Source organism: Elaeis guineensis, chromosome 5 (assembly GCF_000442705.2).
Source record: "Elaeis guineensis isolate ETL-2024a chromosome 5, EG11, whole genome shotgun sequence".
Classification (NCBI taxonomy): Eukaryota; Viridiplantae; Streptophyta; class Magnoliopsida; order Arecales; family Arecaceae; genus Elaeis; species Elaeis guineensis.
In genome coordinates, this window is record NC_025997.2 from 30,651,020 (window position 1) to 30,675,450 (window position 24,431).

The following is a 24,431-nucleotide window of genomic DNA, read 5'->3' on the forward strand; positions in this document are numbered from 1 at the left end:
TACAGTTTTCAGAACATTGTATTTATTAATATATGATATATAGCTAGATGATATATATTTAGTAAAATAGTTATTTTATAATTCGATATATATTTTCAAATAAATTGATACATAGTTTTTGAAATATTATATTCACCCATATATATGACATGACCAGATAATATATACTCGTTGACTTCTAATATATACTATATGTATCTTTGATATATATTTAATAATAATCTAATGCACATCTCTAGAAAATTGATGTATAATTTTTAGAATATAATTTTTACTAGAGTATGAGTCCGCCTCATCTATAGTTTCATACTGCTATATAGTGTGTACGGATGAATATGATATTTTAAAAAATATATATCAATTTACTTAGAGATATATTTGAATGTGACTACTAGATGACTAATTTACTAAATATATATATTATCTGGTTATGTACTATGTATTTGTAAAGATTATATTCTCAAAACTATGTACTGATTATCTAGAGATACATATCGATTTACTAGATAATTAGTTTACTTGATATATATTATTTGGTCATATTATAATATGCATCGATAAAAAATAAAATTTAAAAATAAAAAAAAATATTATATTTTTTAATCAAAAAAATTGATATTTTAAAATTTTTGATTTAATTTTTTTTTAAATTTAAAATAGACATCAAAGAAATGTGGCAAAATCAATCCATCCTGTTCTACCAAAAAAAAAAAAAAAAAATCAATCTATCCTGTATTTCTGTGTCCAGGCTTTTTGTTTTTTTTGGTTCAGACTTGCATTCCACATGAGCAAGGGCCACACAGTGCCGTACTCGGAAAAGATGACCATCCTCACTAAAAGGGCCGCACAGTGCCGTACTCGGAAAAGATGACCATCCTCACTAAAAGGGTTCATAGAAAGTAGGCCCATTGCAATCAGTACCGAGCTCCTTCCACGCCCAATTCAGCTTTTTTTTTTTTTTTTTTTTTATTTATTATCCCAGTCCACTCAGAATAGTTGGCTGAAGCCTACAACTGGGGGCATTTCGGGCATTACCGCAAACAGGTCGTTTCTTGCTTCACCCTCTCTCTTCTCCTTCGTTTTTTTGGTACATCCTCTCTTCTTCTTATCTGCTTTACATTACGAAGAAACGACGACGACCCAAAAACAGGGGGAGATCGCCTGCTTCAATCTTCGGCGGTCTCTCGGTTCGATAACTCGTTATCTTCCTTCTCTCTACCCTCTTCGAGCTCTGTCGATTTAATCATTTAAGGGGGAAGAGGAGCGGGCTTTGTCGTCTGGAAGGTACTTGTCTGGAAAAACCCCATCAAATTTTCCCTAATTTTCGACTAATTTGACCCTGATTGAGCCATTTTCTTCTGCTACTCTGGAAATTGAGTAAATTTTATGGTCGTAGTTTTTGCAAGATTACCTTTTTTTTTTTTATTTTTTATTTTTTTTTATAGCCATCTTCTATTTTCTTATAGTTATTGAATGTTTATTAGTAATGGAACGGTGGAGATGGCTAAAGGTGGTGGCTTTGATCTTCTTACTTTCAGCTTCGGAAGGGAGAGGTAATCTCCATATAGTTTTCGTTATCAAGCTTCAATTTTGAGACCAGTGATATCTTTCATTTTTGCCGTGTGATATTTTGCTTTGAAGTGGTTTCTACATACAGCACGAGCATCGCTAGATATGCTTCGATGGGGAGGGTTTATCAATTTAAAATATCCTCTTAATTTTGGTAGTTGTTGGGTTGCTTTGTGGATGCTTCTGCTGTGCTGCTTCTATCTAGTATCTTATGAGAATGCAAACTTACTTTGTGAAACAATTTTGTTTACTTTATGTTATTATTCAAAGCGCTTCTCAGGGTGAGTGGTGGAATGTTGAAGATAGGAAATTCAGGAAAAAAGAAAAATTGACTGCGACCGTTGCGTCGTCACATGCTTATTTGGGCATGATTCTTTTAATTGTTGTCCATGGGAGCCGATTTGCTAGGCTTCTCCTTGAAGATACATTCATCTCTTTATTGACGCTTTTAGTAGCCTTCCTCCATGTTGGTAGAGTAACGTTGTCTTATATGGCATTAACAACATAATTTGCTTTCTAGCTCTTATATTCTAAAGGGCTCCGGTCTGTTATACCTTTTGAGCTGTGAAAAGGGGAAGGAATATCTTAATGAAGATGTTATACTCCTTTTGTATTGCTTTGAACCGTACATGTTGGATTAAAGAAGAAAAGTGAAGACTACAAAAACAAAATAAAAGAATAGGTTAAAACAAAAAATAAGTATCTTATTTTGATCTCATTAATGATGTTAAACAATGAAAATAATTTATTTACTATAACATTCATTCTTCATTTCTGTAATGCCATCTTCAGATTGGGTGCTTCTGTTTAATCTGATATTGTCTGATACATGTAAAAACTCCATCTCATTAGTTTTTTAAAGGAATCATCATCCTTGCATACATATGAACACAAATGCTCATAATTTGATGATTCATTTGTGACTTCTATGACTTAGTAAAGCAATCATGAGGATGTTTCTCAACAAATTCGTAAAGGTGTTTCCAGATTCACAATGGTTTTCCTCAATCAGACAGCTAAGTTATGATTTGAATTTTTGATTGATCTGACAGTCTATGCTTCTCAGTGTCTGTACTTTAAAAAAACGAGCCCCAAATAAATTTTAAAAGAAAAAATCTCTTTATGCGTTCTGCCTTGACCTTCCTGGATCTTGAACTATGCATCATGATCGTGTGAGCATAATACTGTCCATTTCTGTTTTGATGTAGGGGATATTTATATTCTATTTTATTGACTCCTTGGCCCTTAAACATATTAGAACAAGCTTCTTATTTGAACAAACTCTGCTGTGAGGAAATTTATGGTCGGTCTTTTGCAAATTTGGGTCCTAATATACATATTTCTGGCTTGCTGAAGATATTGTGCGCACTATAGAATTGGGTTTTTATTTCAAGCAGCCATCTAAAAACCTTTCTTGTGCTGAACTAGTAAAGCTTAAATTAGAAATGAAGCTGAGTTAAACAGATGCTGCTGCTACATTTGTGCATGCATTTCTCAACATCAGTTGTGAAATCCATTTATTACATTATCTGATGATTTTTTGCAGTTAAGATGTTGGCAACTTGTTTCTCTAGCAGTATTTTTTGGAATTTTGACCATGTGTTTGACTTTTATGCTTTCATGATCACAGAACTTAGGATCAAGCATGAAGATTACAGTCATATCTATAACCACACTCTAGCCACGATACTTGTGGAGTATGCTTCTGCTGTAAGTTTTGATTTAAACAGATCTTTAGCTAGACATGCCTGAAATATTATGTTCAGTGAATCTGTTATGTCACATTTATCATCCAGAGCTTACACATGTAAAGTTTACTGGTTTATAAATAATTTTGGATTTTGCCCTCATTTTAAATCGACTGGCTTTGCATATACTATGATTGATTGAATATCTCTAAAATGAATACTTGTGTATAACCAGGTATCCAAGTTTGTTGAATGAGTTTCTCTTTCCTAAGAATTTCTCACCTGCGCAATTTGCTGCATTTTGCAGGTGTATATGTCAGATCTAACTGCCCTATTTACATGGACCTGCACAAGGTGTAATGATATGACAATGGTATATGGAATGTCCTTTTATGTTTGTTTCAGCCAAATGAACATGCGTGTAGAGCTTTGAGATACTGTCTCTCTTAGAAGATTACCTATAACTTTTGAAGATGGGGTAACTGATCGAGACTGACTTGTATTGATACAGGGGTTTGAGATGATAGAGCTGATTGTTGATGTCCAAAACTGTTTACAGGTTTGTTCTAACTTTACACCAGCTCTATCTTTGAACCTTATGTTATGCTTTCTAGCTACACAAGTAAACAAGCTCTTAAATTTTTGTTATGAATAAACTATTTATGCAGGCTTTTGTCGGTGTTGCTCATGATCTTAATGCTATCATAATTGCATTCAGAGGAACTCAAGAGAACAGGTATTAATGAAAATTTGGTTTTCTCACTCTTTTAAGCTTGTCTATGCTAAGGGGCAACCTGGTTTTTTTTTCTGTAACTTGAATTATAAGTTACAAAAATTAGTGCAAGTTGAATAGCTCTATTAAATATGTGTGAAACTTTCATTATATATCATTAGCCATGTAATATTCCCATTAGGATTGAGATTTGGTTCGTGGGTTCTTCATTTATGTGGTCATGTTTCTTTATTAGAGGTTTCAGAATAGGTAGGGAAAGAGTAGGTTGGTAAGTTTTGAAAGTATTGCTATGATGTTTCTTTTGTTCATTAGAGGAGGGAGGTAGAGGATGGATGTTGCCTTTTTATCAATGGTTAAGAGTATGACTAAGGTTGGTTACCTTTTAAGAAAGTTCACATACGAGGTACATGATCTGGTCCATCAGTTTAGTGATCAATGACAACATTACTGCTAGTTCTGTATCTGTTGTCCTTTTCTTGAGTCTAGACCACTCCTACACTACTGCCACCACCACTATCATTTCAATATCCAGTGTGGCCTTGCCATCTCTATTCTCTTTGATATGAATGAGGCATGCTAGATGCCTGCAGCAAACCAGACAAAAATCTGCCACTGGAATTTGTTATACTCTTGAACTTGCTAAATAATCATTCCCCAACCTGTATGCAAGACGTCTCATTTAGAATGTTCATAGTCGTGAGTCCGGCCGTGATTACTCATACATTATGTTTGGTTACAGTTTAATCTCCATTCTTGAGATACTCTTAGAGTTCTTATGTTTTTTTTATCCTTGGGAAAATTGCCTCTGCTTGGAAAATCTGTTGATGATTTTGGTAGGTGGTGATTATTGATTATTGTCCATTAGGGAACTTTAGTAAAGGCTTTTAATTTGGCATCATTATTGTTAGGGTATTGAAGAATTTTGTCTTGGTTATTGCATAGGCCATTTTTTCCTAAGTTGCTCCGACTATTTTTATTGGATTTATTGTTTTTTAACCAGCATTCAGAATTGGATTCAAGACCTGTTCTGGAAACAGCTTGATTTGAACTACCCAGACATGCCTGATGCGATGGTTGGTAGCACTATTTTGTTCATTTGAAGATGTATTAATTGTGAAATGGAGAGTTGTTACAAGTCACCTGCTTCCTGCTTTGACTGCAGGTGCACCAGGATTTTATTCTGCTTACCATAACACTACAATACGTCCTGGGATTATAGTGCCGTCCAAAGGACCAGGGAGCTATATGGAGATATTCGCATAATGGTTACAGGGCATTCAATGGGAGGGGCTATGGCTTCCTTTTGTGCTTTGATCTTACTGTAAAAATCATCAAAACCTCTCATACAAATTTGATCTATATATCAGTAATTTTCTAGAAAAACAGTTCTTGTTTAATTCTTTGGACTTAACATTATATTTATGAGAATCTCTTACAAAAATCTTCCATCTAGAGCTGAACATCCTGCTTTGTATATCACATGTTTCACATGATTTTATTTTGCTTCATCTTTCTCATGAAACTTCTTGTAAAATTTGTAGCATAATCATCTCAACCGTCGATAGTCTGATTATTTCACCAACTACATTATGGTAATTTATATGCAACATTTCACCTTAGTTATAAGCTGTCATGTGAAGTTCTTTCGAACTTACAGATATTGTTAAGTGAACATTTTGATCCTTCCTTGTCCAAAGCACTGTCTGGTCTTGTAAAAGAAAAACAAATCATTTGTATCAGAACATTCGTTATTGATTTTTTCCCTTAACCTTTAGTTGCTCTGGAATTTGCCCTTTCAAAGTGCATCTATTATGCTTATATTTCATAGCTGGCAGAAACTATTTTGATGGTGCTTTTGCAGGCTATCCTAGCTGAGTTTTTTCCTTGAAATTTCCCCTTCGATGTTTTTGTTTTTTCTTTTATCTGTCTTCATCATTGTTTCATATACATGTAGAAGTATCAAGTGGTTTCTTTTTTAAAAAACATTGTATTCTATGTAGATCTAAATATTAGACTCATATTTCCCGATCATTCCTGGCTTTTAACTTAATTTGTATCTGTATAGGGAAGCACTGAAGCATGGATATGTAGGGTCATCATTTGATTTCTCCATCTCCTATGAGATGCATTAGTATATAAATTTTTAGAGATATTGTTCCCTTGAAGTTGTGTACAATCATGTTTCTGCAATGGCATGTGAACTTCTCATGTGAAGGCTTGAAGGATCCAGTCTTAGACTTATAGTTGGTTGCTTTTCCCATCTCATTGCAATTGAATCTATGACTTGGCATTTATTCCTTGTTCTTTTGTAGGTCAATTATGGCATACACAATGTTGAACTTATGACATTTGGACAACCTCGCATTGGGAATGCGGCTTTCACATCATACTTTCACAAATATGTGCCGCATGCAATTCGGGTTACCAATGGACATGACATGGTGGTACACCTACCTCCGTACTATTATTATTTCCCCCAAAAGACATACCATCACTTTGCAAGAGAGGTAAAATAATGCTCAGTATAGTAATTTAATTCCATAGACATTAATATAGCCAGGCTCTTAAAAAGTTATATCAACCATTTTCTTTTAATGCATTCCATCTCTGGGCTGAGGCATTCGGTGCTGCGGCATTTGTCCTTGTCATTGAATAGCCCTAACACCTTGTTCTGTTACTGTGGCATCATCTTGCTATTGCTAGATTATAAATCTTCACTTCTATGCTGAATTGAATTGCCTAGTTTTGAGGTCCACTGTAGTCTAGCTGTCTTAGAACCTGGCACTACTTCAGGACTGTTATCTAGATTGTTGTTTCTTCCAAATGTTTCTTATTCAATGTCATTCTAATGACATCCAGAAACCCTTCATTTGCTTAGAAGTCTTAACCTTTTCTATACTTCAGAAAGCCATAGCTCATTTCTGAAAAATTTCCAGGTATGGCTACACAATATTGGATTAGGAAGTCTGGTATACATGGTCGAGGAGATTTGTGATGGTTCTGGTGAAGATCCAAGATGTAGCAGGTATATGTGAATCGTATCTGTGTTGATGTTTTGATTTAATGTGTGATGCTATTCATGCTCCTCTCTGATTTGGTTTTCTTTCTCAAAGATCTGTAAGTGGGAACAGCATTTCAGATCATCTGCAATATTTTGGCGTCGAGTTACAGGCTGAAACTTGGGGCACTTGTAGGATAATAATGGATAACAATATTGTACAGGATAATAGTTTTATACAGTTCCAAACAGACCTCGCCGGCAACATCAAGCTGTCTAAGGACCCAGCTGTTTCATCAATTCTAAAGCTAAGTTCAGAAATAGGTAGTCGTAGCAGTTCTTTTTAGCGTTATTTGGTGTTTAATATATTAGTGAATCAGCACAAAAGAAGGGCGAGTTGTTCTCTTGCCTATGAAGATCCAACGGGTGGATCCAAGGAAAGAAGAGTCTGTATGTGTTGTATAACTATATTAATTTGTTTATTGTTATGAAAGATATATATCCGCACATGTGGATTGATAAATTCTGCAATTAATGTGGTGATCATGATATTTTAATCCAAATTACATTTGTTTCTTATGCAGTTTGAGTAAACAAGATGTTTGATTGATGAAGAATCATTAAATGGATAGCATCAAAATTTCTGCTAATTGCTTGATTGGATGAACTGCCTCAAACTTCTTCAAATATAAATCACAGCTTTGCACTGATTCTTGTAATTAAAACCTATGGCAGCTAAATTGTATTAGACATTCTCCCAATTGCAATTGGATGTTTTCAGATTGTTTAGAAAGCAAAGGCATCCGGACCTACGCTGCCTAATCCTTTGGCAATTCCGGAATACAACTTTGGAGTTGGTCTGTAGGCTGATTAGCTCTACTGTTATGTATGACTCAGTAGCAACTCTCCATGATCCACCGGCATTCATCTACAATCATCCATCATAGTTTGTGAATTGCGATGTCTCAGGATTGGAGAGGATCCGAAAGGACAATAATGAGCTACTGAATAAACTCTCACTCATAATCAAGCAGTAATGCTTCCTCATTCACGTACATTCTTTCTTGTTGCCATCTTCTCCAAAATGAAAACATTTAATAATATTGACCAAAGAAACCCCAGTACCAGTTCATTCTCATCAATCAATAAGCCAGCCAGTTTTACGGTCAATTTTCAAAGGAAAATGTCAAGGAAATTAGGCATTTTTGCTAAAAATTAGCAACTTAACCCTGTTCTGGAGTTGTTGGAGTGTTCCGGGAATGAAGCAGTTTAGGTCGCCACAAGTGCAATCAATCAAGGGAGGGGCAGATGGGGATGTGTGTGGGAGATCAAATGCTTAAATGCACTGTTCCCTCTCCAAATTGGGGAATGAATGCTATACATAGAACACGCTCAACTTCATCTCAAGCTCGGCATCATGCTCTCAAGCATGCATGTTCACCATTACACTCATCTTGTTCATGGAGAGAAGTACCAACCAGCCGAGCTACGAGTTATCATCGGCAGTCATAGTCCCTTTTTGATTGGCAACTGCTGCACTCCATATAAAATTTCACTTCTGCACTACAGAATGTTTTGTAAATGTTGCGAGAGTTAAGGATACATGGCATTCACCCGTATTACCAGTGTTCATATCCTGGCTTTCATTCCTCTCCACTTGGGAGATAACAGGACTTGAGCAGCTCAGGCCTGGCCAGAAGCTTATTTACACTTAATTAACAACTAAACGAAACAAGCTCAGAGTCCCAGTTTCTTTTAATACAAACATGGGTGGAAAGACTGAACAACTAGATTTCAATAGATGCAATATAATTCCTTAAAAAACTTATTGGAAATAAACCGATCTTTAATGTCAACATTAATAGAAAACTACAGCCGTTGAACCATGAATAGATTGAACTCTGGAGTTTGTATAATTTTGTAATCGTTATTCGTGCTGCCAAAAAGCATGTTTTCTTATTTACTTGTAAGGCAGTTTATTTAATATTTTAACAGAGAATGTTAATCTAGATTCTTGAATTTGCACATAGAGTTGAAAGCCAAAAGATTACATCGAAGTCAAAGCTCACATTGATTGCTTTCAGGTACTCATCAGTTCATCCCTCGCCTTGGATCAGACTAAATCAGCTGCGATGATTTTGAGTAATCAACATCAGTCTATTAGCCAGCACATTTACTACGAACAGGCCTGCCATCACACTCACAGAGACATGAGCTTTCTTGTCCATCAACTGTAAACCTTGAAGCCATGCAAGTACTGTAAAGCACTAAAAAAATATACTAAATGACACCTAATTACATGCATAAATGAACATTAGCAACTGAGACTGGCGTTGCTGAAGGCTAACATAGAAAACTCCTACATGCCCATCTTAATTGGCTTGTGATTCGAAATTCATGACATTAAGTTCAGCGAGCAAGGGTTTAAAAAGGCAAATGAAGAAGTGGAAACTGCTGAACTGATAAGGTGCCTGAGGAAATTGCATGAACAGCAGTATCTGGAACATAATAGCTGAACTTTATCTCAATATATAATTCTATAACAGGATATGATCATGAACATCAGAACCACAGTCAAGCACACTGATCAGATACAGGTCAAAAAAAGTAGCACATCACTAAAATGCAAACCTAGAAATCAAGAGAGAACATCAACTGATCACGGCCAATGTTCGTCAATGCTTAGAATCATGACACAAAAATGACGTAAGGTAGTCATATGAAATATAGGTATTACCAAAGGAAACTCCGATTCAACTCTATGGACAAAATTATGACAATCGTTTCTTGTACTTTAGGCTCGAAATGCCCTAAATACAAAGTGCAACAAATTGCACATAAAACATACCAGTGCTAGGCTACATGTTTTTGCTCTGGAATGCAATTCTATATTTTCGATGCATTTTTTTATCTTTGGTTTTCATCACAGAGAAATGACAAGGCTTCCACTCATAAAACACTTTACATCCATCCAGGAAATACCTGGAGAGGCATCTGACCTGATTCTCCACCGAAAAATTACAAAAGGAGCAGCACTCATGACAGAGAACATCAATCTTGTTCACAGAGAGAACATGGAACCAAGATGGTGTAGATGATGCCTTCTGATCCACAGAGTGCTGACCTATACATGCATTTCTGCTATAAGACCAACAAAGATCAAATGCACCCTGTAAAGGGTTGTCTGGAACCACCTCTCAGCTACTCGTTTGTGCTATCGAAGCTACCCTGTGCATATGTCCGCTTTCTCTCTCTCCAATTTTCACCCCATACTTTAGCCTCGGCAACAGCACGCTCTCTATTGAAATCTCGGTGGACATTCTTTGGGGTTTCCCTTTCCTTTCCGATGTCAACTGGGCTGTCCTTCTGAGATACCTCTGTCTCTAACTCATCCAACCCCCATGTCCGTCCAGAGCCACCACCGGCACCACCTCTGCCAATATCTGCTCCATAGCTTGCTCCTCGGATAAGATCCCTCTGCCTGAAGTCAGGAGAATTTCTATGTGGTGATTGAACACCATGTTGATGGCTCCCACCACCAAGGCTTTTTCGGTCGTCCCTAGCCCTAGGAGTAGATGGACCAACTTTATTATTTTGAGCAGGAGCATTCGGGTCATAACCTTGTGAAGCAAGATATGAAAGTGCAGTCACAACATCTCCTATAAGAGGTCTAGTTGCCGCTTGCTCCTGTAAGCACATTGCTGCAACAGCCAGGGCCTGGTATAGGCCTCTCACTGGGTAATGGCCTTGTAGCAACGGGTCAGCCATTTTGGGAAATTTTCTTCGGTCTTTAAATAATGGTCGAGCCTGCAGATAAGTACAAAAAGAAGATGATTTCTATCAAATAACAAATGAAACATATTGATTCCTTTCTTCGAATATAGCAAATATAGTTCAAGAGTATTATGGACATAAAGATGAGAAATAGAATTCTAAAAATAATCTTCATGTACTTGATTTGTAGAAATCCTTGTATTAAGGTTACTTAATAGTAATTTAGCTCAAGCCATGCATATACATACGCATGTATGAACGTATGCATGTGTGTGCATGTATCAAAAGATATGAAAGATCTCCCTCCGAGCCCTGCATATGACTTTCATTGAATACAGCTTTCCACAGAATTTTATATGTATCTATGAGATCGAGTATGGAATTATATTTGCTCACTTTAAATTGGGTATATATCCCCCCTCCCTCTTTTCCTATTAGGATTGAAAATCCTATATTTTACATGTCCATACGATGGAGTCCTTAGGTTTCTGAAATAACGTAACGTAAAAAGAAGTGCTTCAAAGCATTGCTATTTGACTCGGACCTGTTCTGAAAAAGTTGGGGTACGTACATATATCATGAACTATGCTCCACTCGAGAGGAGGAGGTACATACACCTCTCAATTCCGAATTTGACAATCGAGCATTAAATCAAAGTTCTATACCAACGAGCATGATGTATAGTATTAAAAATGCGTATAAACCAAATATCACCTGTTTCTTTGACCTATGCATATTCCAACCAAATGGATGATTTTCATTGTGCCAGTCTGCTAAAATACAAGACAAAGTATTTAAATTGAGAATCCATCTTATTGATCATGATTTGTACATGTTAAAATATAGAAAGATTGAAAACAAATACATTTTAATACTTAGATCATAGAAAAGCATCATCTCACATTATTTTAACTAATCATTTTTTTTTACACCCACTAGATGCATAGGTTAGAGACTACCACAACATGTGATTTTTAGTTTCCATTATTGATTCTAAAGAGTAGATACCCTCGCCTTTTGCTAGAAGCAAAGTCACATACGTCCACACATATAATTTTTTGATAAAAATATAAGAGCAACCTACCCATGCCACCAGATTTTGCTCCCCAGCAGGCCGAGTGTTGTCGATTGCTTTACGCCCTGTAATTAGTTCAAGGAAGACAACACCAAAACTGTAGACATCAGATTTCACTGTAAGTTGTCCAGTCATAGCATACTCAGGAGCGCAATAACCATATGTTCCCATCACCCTTGTTGAGACATGAGTCTTGTCACCTACAGGACCAAGTTTTGCAAGCCCAAAGTCTGACAGTTTTGGGTGATATCCTTCTCCAAGAAGGATGTTAGATGATTTGAAATCTCGGTAAATTACTGGAGGATTTGCCTTATCATGCAGGTATTCCAATCCTTTAGCTGCACCAGCTGCTATCTTCATCCGTGTATTCCAGTCAAGGGGCTCCTTGTCAGATGGAAGATCTACTCAGAAGAAGGTAAAATGAGCCATCTTAAAAGGATTCATCTTATTGAACTATCGAAAAAATATGCACCTCAAAAGAAATCTTAACATCAGGAGTCAAATTAAAGCAGCGTTCCGTCTAAATTCAGTGCATGTGATGTTCACTATCAAGACTGATTTATACAAGTTGGGATGCCAATGAGTTTAGATCGCAACCAGGTCAACCTGGCTGACCAATTGGATCCAAATTGCATTGAATGGTTAGGTTGGTGGCATCATTAATAGAAATCCCAGCCGATTTGGTCTGTTTCCTAGTGCTAGCTTACTTTTCCTCTTGAAGAGCAAGTGAGGATGGCAACGTAGCAGTCCTCATGGGTGGATGTGATGGCTTAAGAAGTTAGCAAAAAATCTAATTTGAATTGTAAAGGATGTTTTTTATTCCAAGTCTCCAATGGCATTGAATTTCTTGCCCAAAGCTGTATCTTGCTAACTCCTTCCATTATAAAGACCTACACTCACCAGCCCCCTTCTGTCATTGGATTTAATTAGGTTACCGTGCAACCTTTCTTTGGATCTAGTCAGGGTATGGTTGCAAGGTTGATTCCTTAATGGGTCAGACTAAATTAAGATTAGGCTCAAGACCTAACATGGTTGGTTTTGGTTGAGCCAAACCCAACCTCAACTTGTCTATTCACATACGAGATTTTATTGTTTATATCAAATTTCCAAACTCTTAATGCATAACATGTGATACAACATGCAACCTAATAGTAATACCAGTCAGTGAACTGATCTGTTTTAAATATTCCACTTCTGCACTTGGTTCTGCTATTGATTGTATCATCTAAATCATCTTAGGACAGTTCCCACAAGCACATATTTTGTCCCACTCAAAAAATGACTCAATTGGAATGATGATAATGTCTTAAACTCATCCAATGTCTTGCATCTTTAAATCAACATCTTTATTCAACATTTTCATACATATCTATATTCTAATCGTTGGATGAGTCTATTATCAAGAAAAAGATGTTTCCAACTCATATTCGCTCCTCTACATCTAGGCCAAAATTGAATTTTCCATTGAGATCTGACAATGCTGGCAAGTGCGGCCTGCTCTGCCCAGGTGGATGAATGATCATACCAGAGGAAGCTAAGAGTAGCATTATAAGGTATAAAGTGCAAAAACTATTAAAAATTATATTGCCAGAAGAAATGCAGGACTTCCTTGTGGCCACTGTACGGTAGGAAGTCTCTCAGACTCAAGTCAAGAAGAGGGCACTGAAATTCATAAACAAGATATTATTCAAAACCGAAGACAAGATACATTCCTAGAATCAATTAACTGAAATAGTTTAAATCAACTTTTCAGGATGAAATATGCTTTAAGCATATTCAAGGTTAAAAGGAAACATGATAACCTAATAAACACGTTGCTAAGGATTTGAAAATAGGTGGTCATTGACTTCCAGGATAAAATGAAAAACAAGCTAAAATTATATAGGTTTATGCAGGGGGATTTCATTAACTGTCAGCCTCTCTGAGGAATGTCTTCCTAAGAAAACTCAAATATCACAAACTAGGGATCATTGACCAGAACAATCTATTCCATATAAACCTCAAAAAGAGCCTTAAAATCCTTATGAACGTGCAGGAAAAAAAAAATTATATCTAATCAGAAGTGTTTTAAGATCCTTAGAACTGGGAAATAACAGCTGCTTCAGGTTAACTGCAATACTACTATTAAATAGATTGCTAGCAAAACTACCCTGTATGGACGAGGCAAAGTAGTGAAGGGAAACATGCTAATATTTGGAGAGAAGAAAATAAAGCTGCCAATGCTTTAGGCACTTAAACCACATAACGTGGAGGTCCATTATATTGCACCTCAGCTGGCAGCCGTCCAAGATCACATGTCATTAGGATCGCCCTGATTTAGAAAAGTTTGTTTAACTTTAGCATCCTTCTGCAAGTTTTTTTTAGAGGTGAATCAGCATTAGTCCATTTATAATTGCACGCTCCTTTGGACATTCATCCTCATGATGACTGGAGGATAAGAAATATATCCAGAGAAATTGCTTGGTAATTACATCATTTTGACATAGTGCATCATAGAAAGCAAATGCAGTAATCATTACCAAGATAATTGACATTTGAAAATATATTATTTACAATACTCTCATCAACAATGCTAATATCCTGTGATCACAAACAAAAGTGCATACGTAATCAGCATCAAAATACAGGCACCATCCTATTACAGTGTTGGTATGGTGCAAGATCAGTATGATATGGGATGTACTGGGCTGTTCGGCCAGGTGCGGCATTCCATGATTCATACAAACAATGTGCCCCAGAAATCAAACCATTGGAAAGAACAGAAACAAAACTAATTGGAAAGAACAGAAAAAAAAAAAACTAATTGATTCAACATCAGTATGCCATTTAAAACTAATTGGAAAGAACAGAAAAAAAAAAAAAGGTTTGTCTCGATTGAAAGCTTCCATCAATATGTCTGTATCTTTCTAATACTGATAAGTGCCAATCCCAAAATGGAACAACATGATATGGCAAAATCATTTAGAAACTGAAATGGTAGATGATACTAAACAAGTACAAAGACATTTTTAAAGAATTTGACAATAAAATCTTCTATGAAATTCTTCCTACTTCCATTTACATAATCTAACCTTCACCAACAAATAAAAAGTCATCCACATGCAATAAGTACCGTTCATCATGGAGACTTCATTGCCTTCTTAATATCTCTATGGATTTCATGAATGTGTTTATGTGCCCTTAGCACCTTCAATTAGAACCTACAGTACACACTACAATAGGATGCACTGGTTTGACACCAAATAAAATAAGAGAAAACAAAAAAGAAAAAGAAAAGAAAAAAGTATTGTAGAGTGAGTAACAGAATTCTTAAAGATGTTTTGTGAAATATGCTGTTATACTCAAAGGAAAGGGTCACATATGGGGCAAGCTCCGAGTCTTTGGTTGCTAAGATCTTGTGCTTGATAGAAATGTTTCAATTCCAGGAGTAAATTCAACAGGAATTTTTGCATGTATACGCCCCTGCAAATTTCTGATTTCGTTTGTATGCTCCTGTAAATTTTGATTTTGTGCAGATGCCACTGGATTTTTTTTTCTTTGTAGTACAAAAGCCCTGCTGTCTGCTTCCATCACAATAGCTGTCAGAACTAGCCATTATTCATGGAAAAGACTATTTTGTCCTTCCTCTAGATCAAAGTTTTAATTTTTTTGGGGCAATCTGGCCATTTGTAATTAAAGACTAACTTCAATGAAGACTCACTTTGACCCTTAGTCCCATGGCTGGTGACAGAAGTGAATGGCAGAGGCATTCGTACAAAACGAAAATAAATCCAGTGCAACCTGAGTAAAATCAAAATTTTCAGGGGCATACATGTAAAATTGGAAATTTCCTGGGGTGTACATGCAAAAAATTTGAATCCAAAATGATTTCCTATCTTTATCAAACAGTTTTTAACAAGCCACCTAAAGATGGCAACCCTAAGAAATTTACTCTGTATCTTTGTTTTTCTATATAATTAGATGATCTAATCATATTCGCTAACTAAAGAAGATGCGAAGGTGAGATGACCATTAGAGAGCAATCTGATCATGCTACAGAACATGATCAAGAACATTCGGATGAACATGAGCAGGGTGTATGATCAGCTCAACTGATTGGCAGTCGATTGCATGCTCTATGCCATTGGATTTTGACCATAATGGAGGAAAGGCATCTAATCTTATGTATCATTTGTGTTCTTCAGCATTCAAATAAATGTTGAAGTTTTTCTTTAATTCAAAGTTTTAAATACCGGTACTGGACCCCGTGCCAATTGTGGATCGGTACCGTACCATACCGTACCGAAAATAAAAAAAAATAAAAAAAAGTCCCACAACCAGCAAAAAAAAAAAAAAAGAAAAAGGCAAACTAGATCGAACCGGACTTAACCGTACCGAATCGGACGGTTCAACTTGAAACCGTACCGAACCAACTAGTTTGGACCATTTTCGAAAATCCGGCCGGAACCGTTCTGGTTCCTTGCCGGTCCGGTTCAGCATGCCCCGAACCATCCGGTTTGGGACAGTTCTGAAAACCATGCTTCTACTTGCTTCTCCAAGAGGACTCATCAAGGATCTCTACCCTTGCATTCTTTTCCATTATGTGTGGAGAGCACCTTTTTGTTACATTATATAGGAAGACTACTCAAACCATCCCCACATGTTGTCATCATGGGCCAGTCATAACTATCTCCCACATTCTATATGCTGACATTTTGGTGGTTGGTGGCTGAAGCCTTTGAAAAATTCTTCGAGTGTTCAGCAAGTAGAAAGACATCACCAAGCAATGGCAAGGCAGCTAATGAATAACTGATTTGATAATGATTTGTTTGTTTTCATTTAAACATTAAACTGAAAAGGTGACATTTTAATTGCTTGGATGTTGAATATGGCAAAAGGTTGACAGGCAATTCAAATCCCTGATTTGGGGCAGATGATCATGTGCTTTTGCAAATTGATTGATGATCTCCAATAACTAGGAATGACTTCAGAACTGAAGGTAAAGATGCTCTTGATGCAGGAGAAAGTTGAATTAGTTACATTGATACTCCTTGCCTTCTTAGCTACCTAATCTTTTATACACTAGAGCCAAGTATCTTAAATAACGTAGCATGAGCATCTTTGTCCAAAATGGACTACTGGACTTCATTTTTTTCCTCTTTTTTCTTTTTCAGAAAGACAACAGGACATCAAAAGAGACCTACCTCTGCAGTTCACCATATGGCCTGGAATCAGACCATGATCAAAAGATGCACAGTTCAGGTCTTAAACTAGAAAGTTGAAAAATCTAGCTGTTCTATTGGAGCCAGCATGGTAATTTCTCATGGAAAAGGAATACTTCTAGGTGGAAATACTTAAATCTAACTAGTGAAAGCAAAAAATATTAATGTGAAAAACACCAAAGACTAAAGATCAATAACTTATAAAATACCTAACAATGTATGCAGAGCATCAATTGAGTGTGGTCATCGATGATTAATTATGATGCTTTCATGAAATAGCTACAAGGCAAGGCATTAAACAAATGTGTTACTTATATTAAAATGGATGCCTCACCAGTCAGACATGCTAATGTGGCACAGAAATAGATGCAGATTTGCAAATATGGACTTGTTTCGTACAATATGTAGGCAAAATATCCACCTAAACTCCATCATGTATGGGTGAACAAACTCTTCATGAAAGATATTGACACAAAATGGTAAAATAAGCATATTATTTCATAAGATTAGGTGCAAAAGGAAATATATCACTTGTTGAAATTAGTTGACTTTTTGATAATATAAAACTTCCTCTTGGAAAGCTGCCCATAGTGGTGTTTCTCTATCACAAGCATCAAGTGCATTGCCTAATACCAAAGACGTGCCCATCTTAAGGGTCGATATTCAAATCAAGTTTGGGTGTTCAAATATTCTATAGCACACGGCGTTATTCTGGACCATCAAAAATTGTAAGAGCAAGTTTTCCCTTTCAGGAGTTTACTTGATTAGCATAATGAGGATTGGGGCAACTGATTCCAATGATGGATGGGAGTATTTGTTGGCGGTATTACATGGACATAGACATGATTCTGATGTGGATGTGCATCCAAGTATTTGAACTGGCTAGAGAAAAGATACAAGACAAAGGGACATATAAGAGAAAAAAAGTTTGAATGTTGCAGAATGGAAATGTTCTGTGTAAAACTTATTAGTTTGTTTGATATTATATATAACTGACAAGTGTTTCTTTAATATAAGTGCTAACTTATCTGATAATTGATAAACTCATATATAACCACGAACATGCTACTCTCGATTTCTATGTGAATATTGGTCACAGCTATGTTGACAGAGGTGACTTGTATACTTAAATAAGTGATCACAAGTATAAATTATGAAGTTTAAGATCGATAATTTGCTAAATTTATTTACAACTTAGCGGCATTAGCATCAAGGATGATAACAGAAGGGGGAAGAAACATAAAAAGACTAGTGATTGTTTGCCTTATCAACTATTATTATAGAGATACATGTTCCTAATTTGAACTCCAAAATAAAAAGACAAGTGATTGTATGCCTCATCGACTATTATTATAGAGATACATGTTCCTAATTTGAACTCCAAACATCACTCAAGCACAAAAGTTAAAATAACAGTTCACTAAGATAGTGTTTGGATACCAAAATCTTATTCCTGTAATAGGAATACGAATTCTCATAGAATAGCTATTCACCCTTGTTATTCCAAATTTCTGTTTGGTTGGAAATCTGCTATTCCAGCCCTTATTCCAGTGCAATTAATGGAGTGTTATTCCATGTACCTAGATAGTGCTCATTAAAGACCTAGAATAAGCAATTCCATGGTCCACCATGGAATTGCTAAACCAGGGATGCCTGGAATTAGGGAGGGTTGACCGGAATTGCTAAATCAGGGTGGCCTACCACCACTTTTTCATCTGTTTGGGGGAATAAGGTGGAATAAGCCCTTATTCCACCCAGAATTTGGGTATCCAAACACTACCTAAGATTTTTATTAGCTCCATCTTGAAAACAAGATTGATGGACAACTAAAGCTCCACCTCTAGTTATTATGAGATTTATAGGAGAATTATGTCAGGCTCAGTTTTGGAAATGTGCCTTTCTACAGAAAAAATAACATGTTGATACATATCTGAAATGTCTGACATGTATCCAGAAGCATAGATATGTGTCACATGAATCGCCAAGATGGACTGGTGTCGAAGTAATAGTAGATGATGGTAGTGATGGCCAATTTCCTTTGCATCCTAGGAAGACATGATGATATTGATACCTACACTCTTTGGTATAGAATGGTACAAAGTAGTGAACTTGCATATGGACATTCTTAAAGCCTTGATGATAACCATTTGCAAATTGTATGGCATCCCCTATAAAATTGGGCTAGCAAAGATTAATCACATGGACTGCACCTACAAAAAGCAAATATGGGAAGCCTTAGTGGGAATCTCAGCAATTCATGGGAAGACAACTATTTATGCATCATAATCTTATGTTTGAACACTTAGCGTAACAGGCAGACGTTAGTTCACAGCTGCAAAGACTTAGCCTATTCTCTAGATCTTATCAAGTATTGTAAGATTTCCTACAAAAAATGTCTCTCTTGTCCTTTCCTAGATGACAATTTTGTAATGGTTCCATGGTACCATGAAATTTGGACTTCAAGAACCTGTAACTCTTTTCAATATCTACTTGACAAGGTTTGCACTTGAAACTAGGTATCTTATTGTTAAATGAACTACTGCATCTAACCTTTGGAAGATGAATGAGTAGCATGCAAGTTCCCTTAGATAAAAATTAATACTAAAAGAAGTAATTTAGTCACAAGGTATTCAGTACATTTGGAAACAAAAATTGCTCTTGCAGTAGATGCACTCAAGCAAACGCAAGATTATCTACTTTCTTTAACCAATCAAAAAAAGAAAAAAAAAAGAAGTCCCATTAACCATCTTATAGAGAGAAGATAACTTGCTAATTGCTATATGTTAAAATTAAATGTGTTCTTATATGGGCAAAAACACCCAGATGATTTTTATGACTTCAATTTGATAATTATGGTAGCTTAGAAGTGTGCTTTTGGACTTATGTGATCAAAGAATAGCCAAATTAAGGGCCAATTATCTTATCCATACAGAAAGGTTACGCCCATCTGCTCAGCTATTTCTAATATTAGGAGATGAGTGAAAAACTGAAAGAATCGGGACTATCATGCAGAGGGATAAAATAATATGTAGGATCAAGAGGAATGGTTATAAATGCAAAGAAACAAGAATTTTTGACTATTTTGCCAAAATTGAACTACACTGTCATGTGACAACTCAAAAAATTCAGAGTTGTCATTAAGGCACATTGGAGAATCTCAAATGGAATCAAATTACACATTCCAAAAATTCAACCAAATTTGAACACCTATAATACTACATTTCTCATAATGACTAAAACTACTCCAAATAATCTCAACGTACACCTCGGTCGTATCTTGACAGATTAACTACACTGCTTCCCATTTCTCTTATTCCTTTTCATACCCACTAATATTTCATTAGGATTCTCTTTGAAGTAACTTCTTTCTTAATTAGAAAGTTCATTAGGCAAATTTAGTTTTCAACTTATAATTGACTTGCAAACCCTTTTAGGAAAAAAAATAGCGAAGGTTGCTAGTACTACACCATAAGAATAGAAAAACTTCCCAGGAAGGCCTTTTCTGCAAACAATTTGACACAGGGTTGTAAACAAACTGTAGATCCATGTTTCTGTTATGCGCGAGGAAAAAATGGAGAACAATAAGTGAAGATAATAACAAAAGATTTTTCTAAAAAAAATAATAAATCCTTCAAGTTCATCACTCTACATGGACCCTATTATAGAACATAACAATGAGAAAGTAATCTTTCTTCTTCCTAAAAGTACTCCGACCTCATGATGGCCTTAGTTCTAATTCAGTGTACCTGACTCAAGCTTAAACTCTTAGTAAATCTAAAACTCCATAAAGTAACAACTATTCACTTTTCCTAAATATTATATGGCTTTAGATTCATAAGTTGGTTTAGTTATTCAAAATTCTCCAAAAATGATTCCAAAAAGGTAAAAGAATACTTGTTTTCCACACAAAAATATGAGTTAGATTGGGGCCCATCATGTACCTTTTAAAGTGAAAAAAATGGTATGTGAGAACTTACCAAAACCAAGATGATTAATAATAAGGTTGAACATAAAGCTGACAGTGAGTTGACAGAAAGGCTTTACAATTGCTAAGTGAGTGCAGTTCTTTGTTACCTAGTTTCCCAATACTAACACAGATAGCTGGTTGGTACAAATAATACCATTTCACTGTACATATCTATTTCATATGCTGAAACAAGAATACTGCCTAACCGAAAAATATTTCCCTATGTCTGTTTACAGGAAATATTTTCCATATTCGATCATTTTCTAAAATATTCTCTTCCCCTCAATGCTTATCATGTTTCGCATCAAGATGTTCAGAAAAGCTCAAAATTTTAATTGTTACGTCAAAAGATAGTCAAATATAAGTACCAAAATACAGTCAAAGAAAAAATTGAACCCTCTAAACCTACCCCTAGCAATCCTAGTATACCCAGAAATGGAATTCTGAATTACAAATCCAAATATAGAGATATAGAACCAATATCTGTGAGAAGAATTGCATAACTGATGGAAACTAATGTGCCAATCAAATTGGTTTAACATGCATGATTTGAGAACATTCTGGACCCTCCCTATTTTTGATAAGTGCATCTTATTATACATTTGGAAGTTGTAACAGACTGCCAACACAACTAATAGAAATGCCTTCACAGTAAAGCAATATTATCACCAGCATAGACAAAGTATGGAATCTAACCATGTAAGTGATCTTCTAGTGATCCCAGTGGCATAAACTCATAAACGAGTAGGCGTTGATCACCATCAGCACAGTAACCAATCAGATTGACAAGATTAGGGTGATGCAAGAGACTAAGCATAAGAACCTCCACCAGAAACTCTCTATTTCCTTGAAGGCCATTCCTGTCAAGCTGTTTCACAGCAACAACCTGCCAAAAATAAAGTATTTCCTTGAATCAACTCAGAAGACAGCTAGAAACCAAGATTGATCAGAAAAACACAGAGACACAAAACTATGTATATCTGTAAATATGTAAACAACTCTGGGCTATCTATTTAAGGTATAAAATTAATATGTGGAAACAAGATAAACTGCATGAATCAGAGATCAACTTCAGTGCACATGTTCAACATTGCAATTCTGTAGGCAGGGAAGGTAATGTTCGTGGAATGCCGATGCATTAATCTGTATATATATAAAAAGTTCACCTGTCCATTCTCCAATCGTCCTTTATATACACGACCAAAGCCTCCTTCACCCAAAAAGCAATCTGCCCTAAAGTTCTGGGTAACAGCAGCAAGCTCACGAAAAGTGAAAGTCTGTGCTGCAATATGCGCACCATTTCCTTCTTTGGGTATTGAAGCTTCCTTCTTGGACTCTGAACCGCTCATGGACTTCGATTTGTCTAGCACCACCAAGCGACTCAAAGTTAATGAATAAGAAAATTAAAAAGAACAAGAACTCAACCTATAGCAGTTAGCAATACCATTCAAATGTTGGACTCCAAGATTTGAGGAATTCATAATCAAAATTATCTAAAGCATGCATATGCTAGTCATTGGAGACAGAATCCAAGTTAAGGTTGGAGCACATTCTTAAGTTCCACATATGTTGAGTACATTCTTTTCCAAGACGAAGTTAGTCATTTGCACTAATCATGTTCTTCTTACATAAATGGAGGTGGAGTGTGCTCGTCTTTCCACAATTCTAGTTTTGTTTTGAGAACACAGTTACAATGCTACACATTTTTTTTTAAAATAACAAATGATAATACTATCTTTTCCTGATCAAGCTATAAAGCAACTGACAGCATCATTTTTAGTGGAAAAGAAAAATTATATGCCTTCTTTGAGAAGATCCACGCATATGCATAGCGAGAGAATTACAGTTCAATGGACATGTTTCTGATCTCCAATCAGCCCCAACGTTATCCAGCAAAATACTGATAAATGGTTAAAAGAACAAATTTTAGCCATCAATCCCCTCTTATTTAGAAAAAGATTCTTACTTTACTAAAATTGTGACATAAAATTAAAATTCCTAGATCAGACTTAAATCAAAACCAAACAGATTTAATAAATCCCGAAAAACTCAAGATCATACAAGTATCGCCCACTGGACAGACAAAAATCACTAAGATAAGCGAATATTCGAGAAGAAAAACTTGAAATTTAATTACCAGAGCTGACCCTCGCCACATGATGCGACGATGGGGCTGCCGGAGCTTCCTGCTTGAAATCCCCTCCTCCCTTCACCTCACTTTTCCCCTCCTTCTCCTGGTCGGGCGATCCAAAACAGGGGAAGCAACCCATCCCAAATCACGAACGGAAATCTACAACAGAGAAAAAAAAAAATCCTCCGACTGGGAGCTCTAACAGCAGCGCCGCTTCACCTCCTCCGCGGTTCTTACTGATTGCAGCAGAGTCTAGTATTCTCGCCACGATCAGATCAAAGAACCGAAAAGATCGAATTTTTACGACGGAAAGAAGAGGATTAAAGGGAGAGAACGGGAACGAAGAGAGAAGGTGAGATAAAATTATTATTTAAAAACAAGGAAAGAACAAGGGAAATAAGAGTGGGAGAGAGGCCGGGTTGAGAGAGAGAGAAGCCGAGAAAAGTCAGCACTTGTGTAAGAAAGGGGTGAGGGAGGGTAGTGAGAGAAAATAGCGCATAATGCCGTAATCTAACGGTAAATGTTGTAATTCTGTAATTAAAAAAAAAAAAAAAAGGGGAAAGGCTTTCCCAGGTGAACCTTTCTATGTACCTATTCTTTCAGGTAGCTTCTACCAGCAATTGCAAATCTAATATATATATTATAAAATAAAAATTTAAAATAATTTTTTTAGCATATGAGATTATCCATTTAAGTAATTTTTTCTATGCTTTGTATCCTCCTATCTAACAATCCTTCAAACATTAAATTCAAATTTTAGGTTAATAAAAAAATAATATTAAATTTTATTTATATAAATTAAATTATATTATTAATATATGATATTATTATATTTTTATAATTAAAATTTATTTATGTAGATAATCGAAGATATAAAATGACACTAAGAATTTAAATAAATATTATATTATTATTTATATATATATTTTTTAATATGATCAAATTTAAAACTCGTGCGTAATGCACGAGCTCAAAACTAGCATATTGAAAAATTTTGTTTCTTTGATAATTATGCACAACCTCCTAAAAATATTGTATTATTTTTCCAAAATAATTGGATTGAGTCATGAGTTGATATAAGATAAAAATGATAATTTTATTTTCTTAATCTTAGAAAAAAAAAAGAGAGCAATAAATACCTTCTAGTAGATGGTTAATGCATAGCAAGATAAAAAAGAATGAGGTTATGGATGGAAAAAATTATCATAAATATGCTACAAAATAACTCCATTGTTTAAAGATAGCAACTAAAGATGACAATTACTGAAATATCCTATAGTATTGGATTTATTAAT

At 35.6% G+C, this 24,431-nt stretch overlaps 1 protein-coding gene and 1 pseudogene across 1 annotated transcript; one reads left to right on the forward strand and one right to left on the reverse strand.

The window, feature by feature from the left end:
- The first annotated feature begins 1,123 nt into the window (after nt 1-1,123).
- Nucleotides 1,124-7,567, forward strand: LOC140858141 (probable feruloyl esterase A; annotated as a pseudogene).
- Nucleotides 7,568-9,931: 2,364 nt separating this feature from the next.
- Nucleotides 9,932-23,543, reverse strand: LOC105045239 (receptor-like cytoplasmic kinase 185). Its single transcript, XM_010923445.4, has 5 exons — nt 23,143-23,543; nt 22,172-22,368; nt 21,702-21,891; nt 11,847-12,238; nt 9,932-10,795 (listed from the first exon to the last, which is right to left on the reverse strand). Exons 1-5 carry the CDS (start codon nt 23,273-23,275, stop codon nt 10,190-10,192), a joined length of 1,518 nt encoding a protein of 505 aa, XP_010921747.1. The 5' UTR covers nt 23,276-23,543; the 3' UTR covers nt 9,932-10,189.
- Between the last annotated feature and the right edge of the window lie 888 nt (nt 23,544-24,431).

Coding starts and splice junctions, on each gene's coding strand:
- LOC105045239 (XM_010923445.4), bottom strand. CDS start 23,275: ATGGGTTGCTTCCCCTGTTTTGGATCGCCCGACCAGGAGAAGGAGGGG. Junction 21,892..22,171: donor GACGATTGGAGAATGGACAG/GTGAACTTTTTA, acceptor TATTTTTGGCAG/GTTGTTGCTGTGAAACAGCT. Junction 12,239..21,701: donor ACTAGAAGATCACTTACATG/GTTAGATTCCAT, acceptor TCTTCTGAGTAG/ATCTTCCATCTGACAAGGAG.